General features: G+C 39.4%; 1 protein-coding gene across 2 annotated transcripts; it reads right to left on the reverse strand.

The window, feature by feature from the left end:
- Nucleotides 1-1985: 1985 nt before the first annotated feature.
- Nucleotides 1986-24060, reverse strand: tmem68 (transmembrane protein 68). Of its 2 annotated transcripts, XM_029454161.1 has the most exons (9): nucleotides 23931-24060; nucleotides 23273-23436; nucleotides 21519-21692; nucleotides 14855-14954; nucleotides 10653-10820; nucleotides 6678-6871; nucleotides 6245-6305; nucleotides 5477-5616; nucleotides 1986-4727 (listed from the first exon to the last, which is right to left on the reverse strand). In XM_029454161.1, exons 2-9 carry the CDS (start codon nucleotides 23330-23332, stop codon nucleotides 4623-4625), a joined length of 1002 nt encoding a protein of 333 aa, XP_029310021.1. In that variant the 5' UTR covers nucleotides 23333-23436; nucleotides 23931-24060; the 3' UTR covers nucleotides 1986-4622. The 2 variants fall into 2 exon arrangements, with proteins under 2 accessions (XP_029310021.1, XP_029310022.1); XM_029454162.1 differs by lacking the exon at nucleotides 21519-21692.
- Nucleotides 24061-24434: the final 374 nt, after the last annotated feature.

Raw genomic sequence — 24434 nt, forward strand, 5'->3', positions numbered from 1 at the left:
CGGCCTCTTTGGTTTCCAGGTTATATCACTTCACCCCTGTCAGCAACCATAACTGGGGTTATAACAATAATTATTATATCTAAACTGTACAATACAGACTATATTTACCATACTAACAATAACTTGAGAGTATTGTACAGTTGAATTATTATTGCAGAGTACTGCGTTAATACTGTATTATACTGTTGATTCCAAGCAATATTCCTATGAATCTTACTTACTTACTTTTCGGCATTAAACATTAAACCAAAGATCCCATTTTTGGATACACAAATAGACGTAATCGGAGTTTCGGGCTTCCGATGGAATCGCAATGCATGCTGGTGTGGCAAGCCTAGAAAAGTGAGCACCAACTCTACAAGGGCCGCCATATTGGATTTCTTCTCTACGTGTTTACATTGTATTTAGCTTATTCTTCAAGCGTGTTGTAAACAAACCTACTACTCTACAATGAGTTCTGAACTCCTTTCTATTTTGCTGCAAGCGGAATTTAAAGGTTTCAGGAACAAAACTCGAGCTTATTGCCAGGGTGTTTGCTGCATCAGAGATAGGCATTGAGGAGCAACCAACAGCTAACGAAAGACTTTCAATCACAGAAAAAGAAAAGACTAAGCTTTTGGTTATGTCGAGTGGCGTTTCAGTGCCTGATCCCTTGACATTGCAGGATGGCTGGGTCAATGAAAACAACAGCATGACTTCTTGGCCGCCGATATACCTCAGCGATATAACATTATTTTTAATGTCTGACCACCCAGGTAACCACGAGTTTCATAAACAAACTTTGAACGAATACAAAGAAGGCAAAGCATTTAGACTGTTTGACTCTGGCTGGTTGAAACAAATATCTTTCAATCCTCTCGCAGATTCTGAGTATTGCTTTTTGAAAGCAAAATGTACTCATTTAATGAAAACTTCCCATACGCCACATTCGGCATGGATCTACCCTAACCCTAACCCTAACGCTTTTCTAGGCTTGCCACCCCAGCATGCATTGCGATTCCACCGGAAGCCCGAAACTCCGATTCCGTCTATACAAAAAGGCAAAGTGACATCAATACTGAAATAACTTTGTATAATATTTTAGTTCCAGTACTTGACCGTTTCAAGATGATATAAGTCGATCTCATTGGATAGATGAAGTGATTTACTGGATTCAGTATTCACATAAACTCAACTCGATGGTGGTGAAGAAGATCTCAGAGGTGTGTTCTGCTCAGAGGGAGTCGAGGCCCAGCTGTCAACTTACAGATGGCATTTTATGTCCACCTTGCTAAAACTATATAATACATTCTACCTTCACAGGAGGATAATCCCAAATGTTTAGCAACATGCCTCCACAGATATAAGACACTTGGATGATGTCAGGACCTTCTTGCTGTATTAATTGGTCCTCCGCACTGATGGCTTTTTAGGGTGCTGTGCTCTCACAACACTATTGCTGTTTAAACTGTCAAACCGTAAGTTGACATGGATTCATGGTCGCTCCCGGAGTTTGGATGGTGGCTGCGCATGTAGCCGTGGATCTGCTCGATGCCTACTGCTACTGTTATTATAATATTAGTCATATTTCTATACTTCTTCTTCTCTTTCTCTCTTAACCCAACCAATCGAGGCAACGTTCTGCTCGAGTGCCTTCCCGTTAAAAGGGAGGTTTCTTTCTTGGGGGGGATGCTTTGTTGGGTGTACACCTGACACTTGGCTGTGTTATTTAGATATTTTATATATATATATTTAGTAAGACTGCATTTTCCCAGTGTATAACATGATACTAACTTAAAAACGTTAATAACATTACAGCTGGCAAAGTACCTCGGGTAAATCCATGCTGTACTCTGCGGGGGTTGCAGTTGTGGGTGTACAGCATGAACACAAGGGGGCCGAGCAAACAGCCCTGGGGGGCTATGATGTGGCAACTAGACCAGAGGCAGCACCAGCACAAACAACTCTGGTAATATAATAACAGCAGAAAAGAATTAGCATGAAACATCTTAATAAAATAGATTTATTAACTGGTTGAAGAGAATCTCAATATTTAAAAGTGCAACATTTAAATATTGTCATAATTTAAAAATAAATGTTAGATCATCTGGAAACCAACAACATATGGAAAAAGGCAACAAGTTCACAGAAGAAAAGCACCCAGTTAGACGTCACTCAAGAAAAGACGGTCTCACGAAACCAAACATGTTTAAAAATGCTAAAATAATCTGAGTTGGCAGTGACGACCACGTGTGCAAAACACATTATTTACATACTCACACAATAAAGTGAAAGATCAGTATCTGTATGGATATGATAAATATTACAGTGAGAAGAGACTTGTTTGTGAGTGGACAACGACAGTCCGTCCACACACACACACACACACACACACACACACACACACACACACACACACACACACACACACACACACACACACACACGCTACTGAAGGATTGATGTCGGCTGTTGCAAATGTATACAGAACTAAACTTGTGAGGCTCGTCAAGTGAAGTCCTGGCTGGAGGCCAGAGGGACAGAACACTTCGTCTCACATTCTTCACATGCGTTGCCTGCTTTTTCTATTATTTGTTATTATTTTACAACTTTATACCAGCCTGCTTCAAAGGCTTTTAATGTATGCATCTTAGAATCACTCAAAGGGAAACTCTTTGAAGTGACAGCTTCCAGCTCTCACTTCTGAGCTGTTGGAACAGCCGCAGGATTTAAAGAAAGCTGAAAGTGCCCGGCCAACAGTTCAATATCACATGTGCAGTTTACATCCAGATAAAACAGAGGAGAGCAGAAAATAATCACAGTTACTGCAATCGTCTTTCAGAAGTTTCAGAACAAGATGGTTGCTCTTGCTTCTGAGCAAATGGAAACCGCTACAAGAAAATTAAAATATTAAAAAGGTATTACATGTGGAGGTAAGCAACCAGAGACGGTCTGACACGGACAACCCCAAGAGTCCGTACACACCTGGACATTTGAGAGACAATCCCTCAGCTAACAGTGGACGGCTCACTGACAATACAAATAAGAAATAATCATACCACGAGTTCTCTGAAATATGTTCGGTTCATTTTAAAGCCTAATGATTCTATTGGAAATATAAATAGAAAAAGGGACAAAATAGTAGAAACACCTGAGAGTATGGTGTCATTGTATACAACATAAACTACCGATGATTAAACACCTGACTCAGGTGTTCTGGTTATTTTGTCCAGCCTGTCTAAGTACATAAAGGCACCACATCCGCCTGTCGCTGGCAGTGTATTAATGTTTCATCAGTGAGAAGGTACTGTAGTGTGAGATGAACCACGTTTAGTGAAAGGACTACAACTCTGTATTACTGAGGGCCTGACGCATCTTTACAGGTTCATTAAGTTACGCTTTCATTTTAATTAGCAACTAATTATAATGATATGCTCATTCAACTGTATACATGGTGCTGGAAGAGATCATATCATTGATATCCACGATTAACTTTCTTTGCGCTCAATTATACTGCCAACTTAAATAGCCCTTTATAAGTCGTGTGTGCAGAATTGACGGGGACACAGACGATTATTATTATTTAAATTGATGGGACAATTTCCAGGAAATAACTAAAAGTAAGAGCCTTATGAATAAAGCGTGACCATTATCTGCATGCCTGTATAAATGAAAGGAAAAGGGAAAACACTGGAATTTATGTATAAAGTCAATACAATGAACACTGTGTCATCTCTATATTAAAAAATGCTGTTTTCTATAGTGTGTGGGACTTTATATACAATCTCATGTACATCATGTTGTGTTATCATGTCATACTCCAGTAACCTGGGGCAACTACGATACTGTGCATACATGGATCTCCAACTTAAAGAAATAAAAACAGAAAAGCCTTTACCACTGGGTCCAGCTGATCTACTGTGTGTGTGTGTGTGTGTGTGTGTGTGTGTGTGTGTGTGTGTGTGTGTGTGTGTGTGTGTGTGTGTGTGTGTGTGTGTGTGTGTTCCACTGTTTGCTCCAAGTCAAGTGGAACTGAAGATGTGCAAACTCAGTGATGTTAAGTATATCATTACAGGCAATTGTCTGTATAGTCACTGTAATCTATAGGCATGGACACAACTACTAATGTATTGACTAACCAACACTATCTCTTGCTCACATGAATGTACTTTTATCACAAGTTGTAACGAAGAAATTGCCTGAATCCCATAAATATAAACTGAGAACATCTACATCGAACCAGAAGTTTAACCAACCAACCAGCCCACAGAACTAAAGTCCATCTTTAACAGACCGCACAGTAATTAATTAAGGCAAACATGTAAGAACATATTGTGCACGTCAGTAATGAATCATTATGTCGTCTTTGACTACTGTCAAGTCCAATGTCACAAATTCTGGAAGTCTAGCATTTAACAGATTCATCCGATGGAAAAAGGAGTTCATGTACGCAAGGAAACATGTGGGAAGCGTGCAATACAAAGAGCATGTGTGTGAAGGAACCTCAGCAGCCAGTCAGTGGTGTTTGGAAGCAGGGAAGAGAGCTGTGCAAATATTCCAACAAGTTAGGCCACCAAACCATCTGAGCCAATGTGTCCTTTTGGTCCCACACTGGATCGCTGGTCTCTGTTGTACTTCTGGTGTTAATGGTCTTTGTGCTTGGAGTGAAATCTCTCCAACAAGGCTCTCAGGATGTTCCCTGGGATCTGCTGGTGCTGGTCTATCAAAGACTGAACTCCCTGCTGCACCTGTAGAGCAACAGCACCGTGTATAAGTGATCGCTGTCTGTCCGACAGCTCACAGAGTCACAAACATCCTGCAGGACACCGCTCACACTGCTCATATATAGGGTCCATCACCATGTTAAATTACAGCTGTGAGACTCTGTAGTAAACAATGTAATATACAATCTACAATGTCATTGTTAGCACAAATGCAATGTTATCAAAACAAATAGAGTTATCCAACTATAAAGAAAGGAATGTGTGTGTGTGTGTGTGTGTGTCCTCTGCATATCTCCAGAACCGTATTGCTGTGGACCCAAGGACATGCAGGGTAGAAGTTTTGACAGGTGACACGTTCAATACACGATATATGTCTCTGTATTATTTAGAGATGGTTCCGTTGTAAGGCGTGTGAAATGTCACAAGCTTTTCAATCTGTATTTGAGAGGAATAATTGAGGTCTGCTGTGAGGCAGGTGCTTACCTTGCATAATGGTAAAGTCTGCCCCTGGGGTTCTGCCTGTGAATGAGTGTATGTTCCTGCTTGTTTTTGTACCGTGAGTAGCCGCGACTTGGGTGTGACTCAAATATGTCATGGCAGGTGTGCAGCTGAGGACCACAGACGCGGTGTCGCGTGTGAAGTTGTTTGTATGAGCCCAGGCACTGCACTAGTAGATTTAAAAGCCTATGTGTGTGTTAGACAATGCTCACAGGATTTGAAGAGAAGAGAGAAAGAAAGATTTCCCTGCAGTACAATAGCTTTAGTTCACTGACTTTCTCTGCCAGCTCTGCAGCGTTAAGGTTGGGGTCAAATGGGATGGGATCACCAAGGAAAGTCCGAAACTTCACAGGAAATCCACCATAAACCGGAGCAATAGGGAGGCGGAACCTCTCGTACAGCCAGCGGAAAAACCCTGAATTAACAAGGAGACAGAGAGAGAGCATGTTACATGGAGAAATATAAACTGTACACAAAGTCCCTCATTGTCTCAGCTTCTACTTGCCTGGGTGTTGCAACACGTGCGTGACCAGTCCATAGATATTTATAACTATAACTCTCTTCAGCTTTTAGTTTTGATGATAATTTCAGATATCGTTATTGTTCTTAAAGCGTTAACGTCCAACCCTAGTGTGTATCAAAGCTTGATTTAACCAGGCAGCCCCAGTGTCGTCCAAAACGAAAATTAGAAACATCAAAGAGTCACACATGTTCCCTCATTACCATGAACACACACACACACACACACACACACACACACACACACACACACACACACACACACACACACACACACACACACACACACACACACACACACACACACACACACACACACACACTGTGCTGCTGCCAGAGCCACTCAGAGACATCCAAATCTACAAGTCCATGTGTCGCCACATTCTCCATACGAAACACATCCAAATGCAAGATGTATGGAATGTGCTGTGTCTCCCTGCGTGTGCGTGTGCGTGTGTGTGTGTGTGTGTGTGTGTGTGTGTGTGTGTGTCCATCAGCTTGGTGGTGCTTTCTTCTACACTTACTGAGTGTTCCCAGAGATCTGAAGCCTTCCCGCACATTTTGCGTGAACATTGGAATGATTGGCTGGAAGAGAAAGAGAAGATTAGAGAGGAAGGCTTCACTGCAGGATTCTAACAAGGATACAGAGCATTGATATTTGTTCAGTTAGTGTAGCAACAACAATATATTTAGTCGACTGTGATTCAGAACAATCCAGACATGCTGTGGACATTTTTTATGTGAAGAAAATTTTGAAAAAGTGATGCAAAACTATCCACGCATCCAAAAACATTTAAGACAGTTTGACCTACAAAGATGCTGTACCTGTTATGTAATGTAACATAACATGACATTTATAATGTGAATGTAATCTACAATGACTCCAGGCTGAAAATCTAACAACAGCCCTGACAGACAGTCAGACAGGGACAGTAGATTTGAAGAACGGCAACGCACCACTTGAGAGTCGATGGCGACCTGAGCGAAGCCTCTGCGTTTGCCCCAGAGGAGAGGGTACGTCTCGTCACTGAACAGAGCCTCTCGCACTCCTCCTGGAGAAATCCCCAGCAGGTGACCATTCCTCAGAGCCCGCACACACTCTTCCTGAGGACCATGGATCACACTGAACACCTCCAACAGTAACTTGAAACCTGGAGGAAAAGGACAGGATGATACAGGACAAGGGTGCAGGAGAATAACAAATAGCTGAGGGGAAGAGAGATCACTTCTTAAAGGCACCATGAGAAGGATTTGTCAGTTTTGGTTTGTAAACACAACATTCCAAGTTGGTCCCTCAACAAGGGGAACGGTGTTCGTCAGCGGGTGAAAGTCAAGCCCAAATTCACTTAGAGCTTCACGTCCTCGATATATTTGTGTTTTGTCTTTATCAACGAAAGCTGGATTGGTAAATGATTTAATATCAGATAATAAGATTGATTTATTTTGTCTCACTGAAACCTGGCTGAGACATGAAGAATATGTCAGTCTAAATGAATCCACTCCACCTGGTCATATTAATACTCACATTCCTCGAGGTACTGGCCGAGGAGGTGGAGTTGCGGCCATATTTGACTCAAACCTCTTGATCAATCCTAAGCCTAAACTAAACTATAACTCTTTTGAAAGCCTTGTTCTTACGCTCTCAAACCCAACATGGAAAAAAAAGTTTTATTTGTTACTGTGTACCGCCCTCCTGGTCCGTATTCTGAATTTCTATCTGAATTCTCAGAATTTTTATCAAGTTTAGTCCTTAAAACAGATAAAGTAATTATTGTAGGTGACTTTAATATTCATGTGGATGTTGATAGTGACAGCCTTAATAATGCATTTATCTCAATATTAGATTCAATTGGGTTCAGTCAAAATGTACATGAACCAACTCACTGTTTAAACCACACTCTGGACCTTGTTCTGGGATATGGTGTTGAAATTGAAAGTTTATTAGTGTGTCCACATAATCCTCTTTTATCAGACCATTTTTTAATAACTTTTGAAGTCCTGTTACTGGACTACAAGCCAGTAGGCAAAATATCCTACGCTCGATGTCTATCTGAAAGTGCTGTGACTAAATTTAAGGAAGTGATTCCATCAGCACTTAATTCAATACCAGGACTCAATATCAATATAACAGAGGACTCCAATGCTAACTTTAGTCCCTCCCAAATTAATCATCTTGTTGATAGCGCTGCAGCCTCACTGCAAATAACACTCGACTCTGTCGCTCCTCTAAAGAAGAAGATCATAAAACAGAAAAAGAAAGCTCCATGGCTTAATTTACAAATCCGCAAACTAAAACAAAAGTCGAGAAATCTTGAAAGTAAATGGCGTTCCACTAAATTGGAAGAATCTCGTTTAGTCTGGTTAGATCATCTTAAAACATATAAGAAGGCTCTCCGTAATGCCAGAGCAGCTTATTACTCTTCCTTAATAGAAGAAAATAAGAACAACCCCAGGTTTCTTTTCAGCACTGTAGCCAGGCTGACAGAGAGCCACAGCTCTACAGAGCCTTCTATTCCTATATCTCTCAGTAGTGACGACTTCATGAGCTTCTTTAACGATAAAATTATAAGATAGGAAGTTTTTCCTTGTGCGATGCGAGGGTCTAAGGACAGAGGATGTCGTAACCTGTACAGTCTGTAAAGCACACTGAGACAAATGTATAATTTGTGATATTGGGCTATACAAATAAATTTGATTTGATTTGTGTCCCTCATTTTAGTAGCTTCCTCTGGGATGCTTGTGTGAGGCCTGGGATTACTTTTATTTTATTGTTGTGTTTTGAGTTGCTGTGTTTTGAGTTCACGTATCATAGCTTAAGTTTGTTTATTTAGTTTAGCATGTAATCATGATCATTTATATTTAAGTTGTTGTGGGTTTAATACACCAGGTGTGGTGTTGAGTTCTCGTGTTTGTGTTTAGTTTCTGTTCTGATTTAAACTGGCCACAGCCGTCAACAAATGAGACGCACCTGTGGAGACGATCAGTGAGAGCGAGAGCACACCAGATGTATGACTGCTGCCCCAACACAACCGAGACCGGAGAGGGGTACGCAGCCACAGAGCCGAACCCGATGGCGGTCCAAGGTGCCGGGGCCACATGTTGTAGGCCTACTCACCCGGGCGAGCTACACTCTGTCTGGACTGAAAGTCGCTTCCAAACACATGGTCACATCCTTACTGTAGAGGATTTTTTGATTTTTGAAGACTGGTAAGATGATTGTCTTTTCTTTGAAGATGTGTCAGATCAGGTGATCTTGCTGTGGATTGGTCAAGAGACACTGCAGACTACACGTTGGAAATTAAAATAGGCTCAAATTTCCACAATTCATTATCACTCCGTCCCCTCAGTGCTTCCAGAATATGCTGAACCAGCCATCCAAACCAATTACCGACAAGGATGAGTCGTCACCAGCCACAGTCTGCCTCATCGATGCGCAACAAGAATATTTTATCGGAATTTCTCCCGGACATTGAAATCTTCCAGGACACGTGGTGGACTGGTAACCCTGATGCACAGCAATTACAGAGAAGTGAAAGATCTGCCTGCAGCAATGCTCATCCAATAAAAAGAAAAATCATGCAAGTAAAAAATAAAGAGAATCTAAGACATAAGCCATTTCTAGTCAGTAAAGGTAAAGGTAATAATAAAGGTAAGAATGTGTGTGCAGAGGGCTCAAACCCACAGGTACGATTACATTGGTGGAGTGCCATCCGTCCCAGAACGGACCAACTACGGAGTGTGGACTGGTACCTGGAGAGGTGCCAATTGGCCTCCTCGGCACTATAACAGCTGCCCACTGCTCATAATACTAGGATGGGTCTAAATTTCACTGTGTGCGTGATGCTGTGTACATTTGTGACAATCAAAAGTTGATTCGAATCCTCCACTCTATGCTCGTGTTGGTTAACGTCACCAAACATGTTGCAAAAAGTTGTCAAACTAGACAAGGTTGAAGCGTCCCAGATGCTCCGTCAGCCATCTTTCACACTATACAGAATAAAACCAGCAACTGTCACACCTGACACTCATCTCCATCCCTGACGCCCACGACTGTGATTGACTGAGTTGGACCATTATCTGACTGATCATGTACTCTGATCCTGGCATAAGAGTTACACTGTTTTTTTGCTAAACAAGTCTAGAAATGGACAAAAACAAAGTCAACCCAAAACACTGAACGAGGAAACGGAGAGAATAGAACTCGAACGCTCGGACTGATTTGGGTACAAAAGCTTTTTGTACGTGCTTCATTTTGACTTTAGTTACACTGCTCAGCACATCACCAGGATGGAGCTGCCATCCAAGAGGACCTCTATACCCAGAGGTGCAGGAAGAAGACACACAGGATCACTAAAGACCCCCATCACCCCGGCAACAAGCTGTCCTGTCTGCTGCCGTCTGTAGTCCACATATTTATAATTACGTAATTTTACATTCCTTTTTATCTTATTCTAAGTATATATTTGACCTATTCCTGCATTTAGTTATTCCACCATTATGTTCTTGCAGTATTTGATTTCTTCTTGCAATACTTTATATCTTAAGTATACTGTACTGTTGCATTGTTGGAGCCTGGGAATTCAGATTGTCATTGCTGTTGTGCACGTGACAATAAAGCCTTTAAAAAGGTTGAAACAAAGTCGCTCTATCTTTTTTTATTTGTTTGAATGTGATGCTTTTCCCCTCTATGTTGTAATTAAAACCATACCACATTTACGTCATAAAACATATGAACGTTTAAACAGTGGACTTGTATAATTGAGATCATTTCTTTTTCAATGTTTTGTTTTAGCTAAGCCCTAAATCGTGTAAATTAAGCTATTAAAAACAACACAATGAAAAGTAAACCAAAACAAACACTGCACATGCAGTATAATGAGACCAGCAGTAGCAGGACTTGTGTTAGTAGTGTATGCATTCATGTGTGTGTACCTGGGATCTTGAAGAGTAAGTGGTCAGCTACAGAGTGGCAGGGCCGTCCCTTCTGGATGATAACATTGGCCAGAAAGTAATAGTAGTCGATGGGAATGGCTCCATGATAGTACACTATCAGTGCTGCTCCTTTGTCAGGGATCTTCTCCATCCCATGGATCTCATAACCTGGTACACATGAGGAATTCATGTTATTCCATTAAAAGTTAAAAGTTAGTACTGTGGCGCTGAGCGCTCAATGCCCTTGCAACTTAGAGCACAAGTGCACAAAGACAAAACACAAGCATTTGGAAAATAACCCTGCAAAGTTAGAAAACACAACTAAACACAGAAACTCCTATAAGGAGTCTCTGAAAGGACAAAGTTAGGTGTGTGGACCGGTCCCTGGAGAGGTGCCAGTCGCCTCATGAGCACTGCTGAGGTGCCCTTGAGCAGGACACTGGACCCCCACACTGCTCCCTGTGCGCTGTATATACAGTGCATCCGGAAAGTATTCATACCCCTTCACTTTTTCCATTTTGTTATGTTACAGCCTTATTCCAAAATGGGTTAAATTCAATTTATCTCAACATTCTACACACAATACCGCATAATGACAAAGTGAAAAAGGGTTTTTTGAATCTTTTGCAAATTTATTAAAAATTAAATATCACATGTACATAAGTATTCACACCCTTTACGCAATACTTTGTTGAAGCACCTTTGGCAGCAATTACAGTCTCAAGTCTTCTTGAGTATGATGCTACAAGCTTGGCACACTTATTTTGGGGAGCTTCGGTACACAGCCACTTTTAGCTCTTTCCACAGATGTTCAATTGGATTCAGGTCTGGGCTCTGGCTGGGCCACTCAAGGACATTCACAGACTTTCTCGTTGTCGGGTCGTTGTCATGTTGGAAGGTGAACCTTCGCCCCAGTCTGAGTCTCAGTGTACTTAGCTGCATTCATCTTTCCCTCTATCAGGACTAGTCGCCCCGTTTCCACTGCTGAAAGACATCCCCACATCATGATGCTGCCACCGCCATGCTTCACTGTAGGGATGGTATTATCCCGGTGATGAGCGGTGCCTGGTTTCCTCCAGAGGTAAGGCTTGGCATTCAGGCCAAAAATGTCTATTTTGGTTTCATCAGACCAGAGAAGTTTGTTTCTCATGGTCTGAGAGTCCTTTAGGTGTCTTTTGGCAAACTCCAAGCGGAGTGTCATGAGCCTTTTACTGAGGGGCTTCCATCTGGCCACACTACCATAAAGGCCTGATTGGTGGAGTGCTGCCTGGATGGTTGATCTTCTGAAAGGTTCTCCCATCTCCTCAAGGATACGCTGGAGCTCTGTCAGAGTGACCCTCGGGTTCTTGAAAAGAACGTGACAGCGACAGAAAAAGAACGCTCCATGGCTTAATTTACAAATCCGCAAACTAAAACAAAAGTCGAGAAATCTTGAAAGTAAATGGCGTTCCACTAAATTGGAAGAATCTCGTTTAGTCTGGTTAGATCATCTTAAAACGTATAAGAAGGCTCTCCGTAATGCCAGAGCAGCTTATTACTCTTCCTTAATACAAGAAAATAAGAACAACCCCAGGTTTCTTTTTAGCACTGTAGCCAGGCTGACAGAGAGCCACAGCTCTACAGAGCCTTCTGTTCCTATATCTCTCAGTAGTGACGACTTCATGAGTTTCTTTAACGATAAAATTATAATTATTAGAGACAAAATTAATCTCCTCCTGACCTCAATTGGTAATGACTTAACTTCAACTGTTGGAATTTTAAAAACATCTGTAACTCCTGAAATATATCTAGACTGTTTTACTCCAATCAACCTTAACCAACTAACTTCAACAATCTCATCGTCTAAACCATCAACCTGTCTTTTAGACCCAATTCCAACTAAACTGTTTAAAGAAGTTTTACCCTTAATTAACACTTCGTTATTAAATATGATCAACCTGTCTCTATTATCTGGCTACGTACCAAAATCTTGGACTTGGAAAAAAAACTTGGACCGATTCTATTCACCTTATATATGCTTCCTTTGGGCAATATTATAAGGAACCACTCTATACACTTTCATTGTTATGCGGATGATACCCAATTATATCTATCAATTAAACCAGATGAAACCAATCAATTGGCTAAACTTCAACCATGCCTTAAGGAAATAAAAACTTGGATGTCTAGCAACTTTTTGATGTTAAACACAGACAAAACTGAAGTTATTATACTTGGTCCTAAACGCCTCCGAAACGCATTTTCTAATGACATAGTATCTCTGGATGGCATTAACTTGGCCTCCAGCACCACTGTAAGGAATCTTGGCGTCATCTTTGATCAAGATCTGTCGTTTAACTCCCACATAAAACAAATCTCAAGGACTGCCTTCTTTCATCTACGTAACATTGCAAAAATAAGACACATCCTGTCTCAAAATGATGCAGAAAAACTAGTCCATGCATTTGTTACTTCAAGGCTGGATTACTGCAACTCATTGTTATCGGGTTGTCCCAAAAAGTCGCTTAAGACTCTTCAGTTGATCCAAAATGCAGCGGCACGTGTATTGACAAGAACAAGGAAACGGGATCATATTACTCCTGTATTAGCTGCACTGCACTGGCTCCCGGTAAAATACAGAATAGAATTCAAAATCCTTCTCCTGACTTACAAATCAATTAATGGTCAGGCTCCAGCATATCTTAAAGATCTCATAGTACCTTATAAACCAACTAGAGCATTACGCTCCCAGACTGCAGGGTTATTTGTGGTTCCTAGAGTCTCTAAGAGTACAATGGGAGCCAGAGCCTTCAGCTATCAAGCTCCTCTCCAGTGGAACCAGCTTCCAGTTTGTGTTCGGGAGGCAGACACACTCTCCACATTTAAGAGTAGGCTAAAGACTTTCCTTTTTGATAAAGCTTATAGTTAGGGCTGGCTCAGGTTTGCCCTGGATCAGCCCCTAGTTATGCTGCTATAGGCTTAGACTGCCGGGGGACACCTCCCTGCTCTCTTCCTTCTCTTCCTCTCTCCTCCCCTCCCTCTCTCTTCTTCTCCCTCTCTATCTGTATGCATTTATGTAAATGTATGTTACTAACTCACCATCCAGGGTATCATCCCCGGAGTGTTTGTCTCTCATGTGGCAGGTTGCCACTGATAAAGTTTACGTCAGGATCATGAATTGTGACAGTGCCTGCTGACCTGGTCCTGCTAGACACCGGGAAGCCTTATTGACATTTTCCTGGATTCATCCATACTTTCTATTTCTTTTTTTTCCAACACAACATAATTTCTGTCAAATGTTGTATTTGTACTATGTTGTTTATCCTGTACACACAACATCTATTGCACGTCTGTCCGTCCTGGGAGAGGGATCCCTCCTCAGTTGCTCTCCCTGAGGTTTCTTCCATTTTTTCCCCTTTAATTTTGGGGTTTCTTTTAGGAAGTTTTTCCTTGTGCGATGCGAGGGTCTAAGGACAGAGGATGTCGTAACCTGTACAGTCTGTAAAGCACACTGAGACAAATGTATAATTTGTGATATTGGGCTATACAAATAAATTTGATTTGATTTGATTTGATTCTTGGTCACCTCCCTGACCAAGGCCCTTCTCCCCCGATTGCTCTGTTTGGCGGGGCAGCCAGCTCTAGGAAGAGTCCTGGTGGTTGCAAACTTCTTCCATTTGCAAATGATGGTGGCCACTGTGCTCGTTGGGACCTTCAATTCTGCAGACATTTTTTTGTACCCTTCCCCAGATCTGTGCCTCGATACAATCCTGTCTCAGAGGTCTACAGACAATTCCTTGGACTTCTTGGCTCTGACATGCAGTCAACTGTGGGACCTTATATAGACAGGTGTGTGCCTTTCCAAATCATGTCCAATCAATTGAATTGACCACAGGTGGACTCCAATCAAGGTGTAGAAACATCTCAAGGATGATCAGTGGAAACGGGATGCACCTGAGCTCAATTTTGAGTGTCACAGCAATGGGTGTGAATACTTATGTACATGTGATATCTTATTTTTTAATTTGAATACATTTGCAATAATTTCTAAAACACTTTTGTCACTTTGTCACACTTTTTTTATTTAATCCATTTTGGAATAAGGCTGTAACATAATAAAATGTGGAAAAAGTGAAGGGGTATGAATACTTTCCGGATGCACTGTAAATGCTATGTGAAAGGATGCCACAAATCATCAATAAATGAAGCCCATGGTGTCTTACCATGCCATATGGCTCCATGTCCGTCCCACAGAGTAGCCAGGGTCTTCCTGGCTCCATCCCACAGGTTGTTGCAGTAAGCTTCCCTCAGCTGATTCTTCCTCTGTTAGAACACGTCAGAACAGATACCGTTAGAGCGACTCAACGACAACACAAACAGAAAAACAGCAACACATTTTTAACAGCCTGGATCTTATTTCAATAGTTTGTTCATGATGCTTATTCTTAATAGTCATCTTTGTTCAAGCTTCATTTCAATGACTGTGAATAGACATGACTGTCAAATTAAAGATTATTATTCTTCTCTTATATACCCCTCTGATAAATGACTTGAAAATACACTTAATAATAATAATACTAAATGTAGGTAAACATTAGACAGGACCATTACAGAGAGATCCACAATTTGGGAGCGGTGGAAAGGGGGAAGATTGTTGTCTGGCCTTCAACAGCTGCATAAGTGATGTTTTATGTTGCAGTATAATGGCTGCTTATCTCCATGGCTTCATTAATGACCGCAGGAGCGTGAGGGACGCTCACTCCCTTATTCTCATCGTTGAACCACCCTAACCTAGATCAGCACAGATGCTTCCATAGTTGTTCTCAACAATGTCATCAGTAACAGAGAGAATAAGGAATGCTGCTGCCTACTAACCTACAATGTGACAGTGGAGAGAGTTAGAAAACAACTAAATATGCTAATGCATAAGAGAGGATTAAATTCAGGCTTGTGTCTAGCTTGTATGTTGCACTTACATTAGTTTGGCTTATTTGTAGCTAATAGTTGAATTTGTATCCTATAGTTTCTGTGTGTTAAACTTGTTCTTATTTGAAGCTATTGTTCTGCACTTAAAGGATTGCACCTATCTGAAGATAATGTACTTGCAAGATTCTTGCTGTTCGGAGTTGTATCCTCATGATTGTTTTCACTTTATGTAAGAAGCTTTGGACAAAAGCATCAGCTGAATGAACTGTACTGTAATGTAATGAACTGTAATGTAATAATGTAATGAACTGTAATGAACTGTAATGTAATGTAATGAACTGTAATGTAATAATGTAATGAACTGTAATGTAATGAACTGTAATGTAATAATGTAATGAACTGTAATGTAATAATGTAATGAACTGTAATGTAATGTAATAATGTAATGAACTGTAATGAACTGTAATGTAATGAACTGTAATATAATGTAATAATGTAATGTAATGAACTGTAATGTAATGTAATAATGTAATGTAATGTAATAATGTAATGTAATGAACTGTAATATAATGTAATAATGTAATGTAATGAACTGTAATGTAATGTAATAATGTAATGAACTGTAATGTAATGTAATAATGTAATGAACTGTAATGAACTGTAATGTAATGTAATGTAATAATGTAATGTAATGAACTGTAATGTAATGTAATAATGTCATGAACTGTAATGTAATGTAATGAACTGTAATGTAATGAACTGTAATGTAATGTAAAAATGTAATGAAATGTAATGAACTGAAATGTAATGAACTGTAATGTAATAATGGAATGGAATGTAATGAACTGTAATGAACTGTAATGTAATAATGTAATGAACTGTAATGAACTGTAATGTAATGTAATAATGTCATGAACTGTAATGTAATGTAATGTAATGAACTGTAATGTAATGTAATAATGTCATGAACTGTAATGTAATGAACTGTAATGTAATGTAATAATGTCATGAACTGTAATGTAATGTAATAATGTAATGTAATGTAATGAACTGTAATGTAATGTAATAATGTCATGAACTGTAATGTAATAATGTCATGAACTGTAATGTAATGTAATGAACTGTAATGTAATAATGTAATGAACTGTAATGTAATGTAATGAACTGTAATGTAATAATGTAATGAACTGTAATGTAATGTAATGAACTGTAATGTAATAATGTAATGAACTGTAATGTAATGTAATAATGTCATGAACTGTAATGTAATGTAATGTAATGAACTGTAATGTAATAATGTAATGAACTGTAATGTAATGTAATGAACTGTAATGTAATAATGTAATGAACTGTAATGTAATGTAATGTAATGTAATGTAATGAACTGTAATGTAATAATGTAATGAACTGTAATGAACTGTAATGTAATGAACTGTAATATAATGTAATAATGTAATGTAATGAACTGTAATGTAATAATATAATGTAATGAACTGTAATATAATGTAATAATGTAATGTAATGAACTGTAATATAATGTAATAATGTAATGTAATGAACTGTAATGCAATGTAATAATGTAATGAACTGTAATGTAATGTAATAATGTAATGAACTGTAATGAACTGTAATGTAAAAATGTAATGTAATGTAATGAACTGTAATATAATAATGTCATGAACTGTAATGTAATGTAATGAACTGTAATGTAATGTAGTGAACTGTAATGTAATGTAATGAACTGTAATGTAATGAACTTTAATGTAATGAACTGTAATGTAATGTAGTGAACTGTAATGTAATGTAGTGAACTGTAATGTAATGAACTGTAATGTAATGTGTCGTGGGGCAGAAATGTTACAGGTCGGATGTTTTCGGGTTGTCGTCGATTTGCCAGATTACTTACTGAGCAAAGTGCAGCGCTACATTTTCCTGCTGTTAATTTCTTCCTGTTTTTCCTATTGTGTTCAGAAAGGTTTACAATAATGGACAGAGAGGACACAATCTTTTTGCTTGACCAAAAACAAATTGAAATAATGCTGCAGTAACCAGCAATTATTATTATTATAATATTATTGCAGCTCTGGACAGATCATCATGAGAATCCTTACAACAGCAACACTAAACAATACAACATTAATACAGCAATAACAGTTATCAGGGGAGGTTCACAGTTTAGTAAACAAATGATTGGCATCATGTTTCATGTAACGCATTCATTTTCCCAACTCTTTGCGAAGATATAGCTTTTAATTTATAGTTGGTAAATCAGCTTTTCCATTGAATAAATATCCCAGGCAGTCTCAAACTGTTGTTTCCCTTGAGGCTTCGCTTCAAACCGGTTTCTTGTTATAGCTTTTTTGCTGGCTATAAACAGAAATGTTGCCACATATGCATCTCTTCTTTATACATCTCATATGTTCTCATACATACAGGACTGTCTCAGAAAATTAGAATATTGTGATAAAGTTCTTTATTTTCTGTAATGCAATTAAAAAAACAAAAATGTCATGCATTCTGGATTCATTACAAATCAACTGAAATATTGCAAGCCTTTTATTATTTTAATATTGCTGATTATGGCTTACAGCTTAAGAAAACTCAAATATCCTATCTCTAAATATTAGAATATCATGAAAAAGTATACTAGTAGGGTGTTCAACGAATCACTTGAATCGTCTAATTAACTCGAAACACCTGCAAGGGTTTCCTGAGCCTTGAAAAACACTCAGCTTGGTTCAGTAAACTAAATCACAAGTATGGGGAAGACTGCTGATCTGACTGCTGTCCAGAGGACCATCATTGACACCCTCCATCAGGAGGGTAAGACACAAAAAGAAATGTCTCAAAGAGCAAGCTGTTCACAGAGTGCAGTTTCAAAGCACATCCACAAAAAGTCTGTTGGAAGGGGGAAATGTGGCAGGAAACGCTGCACAACCAAGAGAGATGACCGCAGCCTTAACAGCATTGTGAAGAAGAGTCGCTTCCAGAATTTGGGGGAGCTTCAAAGACAGTGGACTGAAGCTGGAGTCCAGGTATCAAAAGCCACTGTTCACAGACGTGTCCGGGAAATGGGCTACAATAGCCGTATTCCCATGGTCAAGCCACTTCTGAACTCAAGACAACGGAAGAAGCGTCTGACTTGGGCTATGGAAAAGAAGCACTGGACAGTTGCAGAGTGGTCCAAAGTCCTCTTTTCAGACGAAAGCAAGTTTTGTATTTCATTTGGAAGTCAAGGCGCCAGAGTCTGGAGAAAGGCTGGAGAGGAGCAAAATCCAAGTTGCTTGAAATCCAGTGTGACGTTCCCACAGTCAGCGATGGTTTGGGGAGCCATGTCAGCTGCTGGTGTTGGTCCACTGTGTTTCATCAAGCCCAGAGTAAATGCAGCTGTGTACCAAGAGATTTTAGAGCACTACATGCTTCCGTCTGCTGAAAAGCTCTATGGAGATGAGGAATTCATTTTCCAGCATGATCTGGCACCTGCCCACAGTGCCAAAACCACCAGTAACTGGTGTATGGCATTACTGTCCTCGATTGGCCGGCCAATTCCCCTGACCTGAACCCCATAGAGAATATGTGGGGTATTGTGAAGAAGAAGCTGAAAGACACCAGACCCAACAATGCTAATGAGCTAAAGGCCGCTATTGAAGCATCCTGGGCATCCATAACACCTCAGCAATGCCACAGGCTGATTGCCTCCATGCCACGCCGCATTGATGCAGTAATCCGTGCAAAAGGATTCCCAACCAAGTACTGAGTGCATTAATGGACATTTTCAAATGTTTGATTTTGTTTTGCTGTTATAAATCCTTTTTTTTACTTGGTCTGAGGAACTATTCTAATTTTTTGAGATAGGATTTTTGAGTTTTCTTAAGCTGTAAGCCATAATCAGCAATATTAAAATAATAAAAGGCTTGCAATATTTCAGTTGATTTGTAATGAATCCAGAATGCATGACATTTTTGTTTTTTTAATTGCATTACAGAAAATAAAGAACTTTATCACAATATTCTAATTTTCTGAGACAGTCCTGTATATTCCTTAGGTACAGCACAGCACAGTTGTCCCATAATGTCTTTAATAATTGCATATACATTATTCCAGAAGGTATTTAGCTATCTGCTTCTGGTCTGGGTTTAAGGAAGAACCTACTTTGATTCATCCAAACAAACTCTTTCCATACTAGCAAGTTAGTGGTAGTGCACTGTGTGATACACATTTCATACCATTCTCCGTCTGATATTTCTATATTTAGCTCTGATCTTATCCCAGATGTGTAGTGTAAATTGTGTTATTGGATCTATTGTATGCTTTATAGTTCCTGTCTGTTCTGTTTGATACCAGAACAGGAATTTCTAAATCCTGAACTTTCCTCTCTATATCCTTCCACCAGCTCCCTTACTAACTATTTGCTAAATCTGTTTAAGAAAGGTAGACCGTTATTCAGTGTTTTTAATGTTATTTATGGTTCCAATATCCATTATAAAAAGGCAAAGAAATATGCATTTGAATGAAGTTAATGTCTTACAAATATATTATTGAAAATCCATAACCATAAGCTGAGTTTGAGTCCTTTGTGGAAGCCATGTTGAAGCTTAAGGAGGGAGCACACCTGGAGTCCTTATGTGTGTGTGAGGGGGCGAGTCAGATGTGATGGTAAATGATGTGTGATGTAATGGCAGCTAATTAAAGAGAAATACTGAATGATTTACAAATAATTTGTTTATTTTGAAGGTACAGTATTTATGGAAACATATTAATGAATTAAGGCCTTGTTGGTATAACTCAGTTAAGAAAAACAATGTATATCTGTTGTTCACCTTATCAACTCTATTCTAGAGTACTGACCTGATTGGCCAGTTTGAACTGGGAAGGCGGGCTCTATGGCCGTATGTGTGAGTGGCACAAGAGATTGGTGGCGTTTGAAAGAGCAGCAGCAGCAGTACTGTTGTGATCAGGCTGAAGAAGGTTTTGTTTCTTTGAGTCGTGGGGTTTTTTGAAGGCTGAAATTAAAAGCCTATTTTTCAAGCAAACCTCTCTGCTGCCCTGCAGCTCACCTGACGACAGGGACGTTCCTCATTTACCTTTTGAGAGTTAGAGTGTTGTATATCTTGTTCTGTGTTTCTTACTGTTCCAAATAAACCTTGATATTATTTTATTCCAGAAGATGAATGTGTTTTATGTTATCATTATTGATAAAGATTGAAAAGAGTGACTTTGTTACAATATTCATCTTAACCACCTGGATCCTAGAGCAGAAGTCTAGGGGAAAAGATGACCATATATCTTTTTGAATATGTTGTTCTATAACACTGTAAGTCTCTTGGTTATTGTCACTCCAAGATATTTTTATAGTTTTTACAGTTACATTTCAAGTTGCATGGATCCCTAATTTTCTGAGATGGGGAGTAATTACATGTAACATTTTGAGTTTTTCCTACGATGATTCTGTATCCTGAGTATACCAAATGCCTTGAGAAAATCAATCATCTTTTATCTGGTTCTCTAAAAGAAATAATTATACCACCCGCAAAAAGGACGATAATGTGTTTTTTGTCTCCGATCTCTATTCCTTCCATTTTTATTTTGCCAAATTGCTTTCACTAAAGGTTCAATATAGAAGGCAAAGAGTGTCGGGCTCTAACAACAGCCTTGCCTGGTAGAATGTTATTCTAATAGATAAACATCCATCTACCTTGATTCTGGCAGTCGGTTCTTGATATATGGTTCTAATGCTGTGGATTGATTATTGATTATTGTGGATTGAACCGAGCGATGGGTGTAGTCTCTTATTTGGGGATGAAATTCCCTCCAAACATTCAACATTCCTATTTCAGCAATAACTATTTTACACAAATGGATGGCATTTTGAATTCTTTGTGGAACATTTGGTCAATGACATGAACGGTCATTCACAGTTGACGTAGTGCAGACTGTATGGTGGAACGAGTGCCTGCATACCTTGTAGACATGAAGGAAGAGTATAGAGAGGTAAAGGAGGATGACGATGAGGAAGGGCAGGATGAAGACGATGACCAGAGGGGTGAAGACCCACAGCAGGTACTCCAAAACACTCAGATAGTCCTCCAACTGACCAAGGCCTGCCCATTCCTCCCACTCATGAAACACACACACCTGTGGACCAACAGACACAATAATTACATCCACCACTTTGGTCCAGACTGAAACATTTCCACAACTATTGGATGGATTGCCATTAAATTCATTCATGTTTACCAGAGGATGACTCCTAATGACTCTGGTGACATTTTTGGTTCAGAGCTGAAAATTAAGCTTATTTGTTCAGTGATTTGAGCAGCACAAACATTTATATACACCCCAATTATAGTTGATTGGCAGGACAAGCTTCAGAGGTGGATATCTGAAAACCTCAGCACATAAAATTGAGACGCATTTCTCAAAGATTAGTGTGATGACAGTTGTTTTTTTGTGATTTGGGTGACTGGCCCTTTAAGCAGGTGCATTAACCAGCTAGTACACAGAGAGTCTGCACGTTCCTGTAGGGGCTCGGGGCAGGTGAAAGCTGTGTGAGGCTACACACAAACGCACACACACACACATGACTGACAGGCAAAGAGGCAGAGAGCCTACTGAGGGAGAGAACTTGACAGAAAGAGCTGCTATGGCAACAGAAGCTACAACATGAGAAACAGATGTTGTATATTTATCAGTGTTACCAGGTGCTGAACAAAAACTCCAGAATGATCTCAGTTCAGGGTGAACTATCCAACTGTGCTACTACATTCAGATCCAGACTGCAGTGTACAGTAAGAATGTATAACAGAAGTCTCACACCTCTTCCAGTGGTTCACAAAGTTGACTGGAGGGACAGGGATACAATATGCATCCTACTTGGTAAACAAAGAACAATTATTCTGACAATTAGTCTCTCCATTGTTTAGTCTATAAAATGGCAGAAATAGTGAAATATGCCCAAAATAATTTCCCAGACAATGTTTATAAATGTCTTGCTTTATCCAACCAGCAGTGCAAGAGCCAAAGCAGTTCAGTTTACTGTCATAGAAAGCAGAACATCCTCCCAGTAGAAAAGCTACAACCAGAGAATGGTCAGTGATTTTGTTTATCAAATTGCAATTGATTAATTGTTTGTCAAAAAATTGTTGGTGAGGAATTACTGTACCAATACAGTGACACCTTCTCTGTTTGTCCCTCTCAACTGTTGCCTGATATAAACGCTTTGAACCAACGCTGCAATGTCTTAGAGTAACAATGAGCCCAGTATATTTGTCTTTGGAAGCAGTTACATTGCATTCGCAGAGTGAGAGGATTGCCTCCATTGTGACACACATTGGGAGCAGTTCTGGGTACAGTGTTTTGCTCAAACACCTCAACATGTATGCAACACTGCAATTAATTTAACCAACAGCTGCCACATTAGTAAACTGCAGTCAAACCTCTGATATGATCAAATAAACATTAGGTTCAATCAAGTAATCAACCAATTCCTTAAATAATTAGATGAGAGTAATGCATGCGTGGAGCACCGACCACGTGGCAACCCTGTCACACTGGCATCTCTCCAATGCATGTGAATGTGTGTAATTAAAAAAATGTAAACATTGAATTTCCCCAAGAGGAATTAATTAGGTACTTATTTATTTTCTTCTTACATAGAGAATGAACAGTAATCATGTTGTAAATGTGTGTGAATACTAAATGGACAGGGTTCATACCAGGAAGGAGACAATGTCCTCTGCTCCCTTCAGACAGGACTGGTTCCCACTGCTTGACATCCTGCTGTGCTGACAGCCACAGAAGCTGTAGTTCCAACAGCTGACAGCAGCCTCACTTGGCAGGAACACACTGTATGGACAGCATCTGTTTACACACAGTTAAACTAAAGGAGAGGAAAACACCACTCACTTAGTTCATTAGCTCAACGTATGCATGAACATAACTATTTAGGTCATTAAAGGTCAGCTGTGTTAGGGTAATACATGTACATTTACACAAGCATTAAATAAGGCGAAGGAGAAGAAAAAACATCAGTATATTAATGGCCCTATAGTCACGATACCCAGCCCTCTGTGTTGCATTGAATCACATGACAGATATGTTGCTATATGATTTAATGGAAGCTAGCTTTAGTGTTCAGATTCATGTTAACGTTACACTCTAGCTATGAGGAGTAGACTAGCGAAGAAACTAAATGCGAGGTTATTGATAACCGAGCAACGTTAGAGGAACTGCGGTAAAACAGTGAGCTAATGAACGTAAGGACTGTGGGCAGAACTGGAAAATCTGAGTTGACAGCAAGCCTTCAGTGTTAACGTCAACAGCCAACGTCACCTAACATTACACTAAACACAGAATAAAATCAGAACACGTTACCTTAGATAGTTAACTAGTCTGTGAACAGAGCCATTAAAAAACGCCACTATATATATTTAATATTATACGACCACAACAAACAAATCTGTTAGCTAACAACTGTCCTGTTCCTAACTCCGGAACGTTTTCACTGTGACACTACAACGTGTTAAGGTGAATCAGTCTCCCTGGAAAACAATGTAGCGATAGTTGAGTTCCACTCAGCAGCAACATAACTGACGCTTCCTTCAAAATAAAAGCGTAAAAAACAAATGCGTCAAATATGTCATATTCTCTATTCATATTTAATATTACATTATATTATTATAATATATTTACATATACATAAATAAATAAACAAATAATCCAATCGAATAACTCTGATTAAGAAAAGGGTCTAATATAATGAGCCCAATAAAATCGGGTGTTATTGCCATTTTTCTAATAACTCGAAACACCAGTTCACAGTCATTAAGTGTGATAATATATTGTTGTACACGTTATTTTGTAATGTTGCAATTCTTC

Source organism: Cottoperca gobio, chromosome 17 (genome assembly GCF_900634415.1).
Source record: "Cottoperca gobio chromosome 17, fCotGob3.1, whole genome shotgun sequence".
Lineage (NCBI taxonomy): Eukaryota > Metazoa > Chordata > Actinopteri > Perciformes > Bovichtidae > Cottoperca > Cottoperca gobio.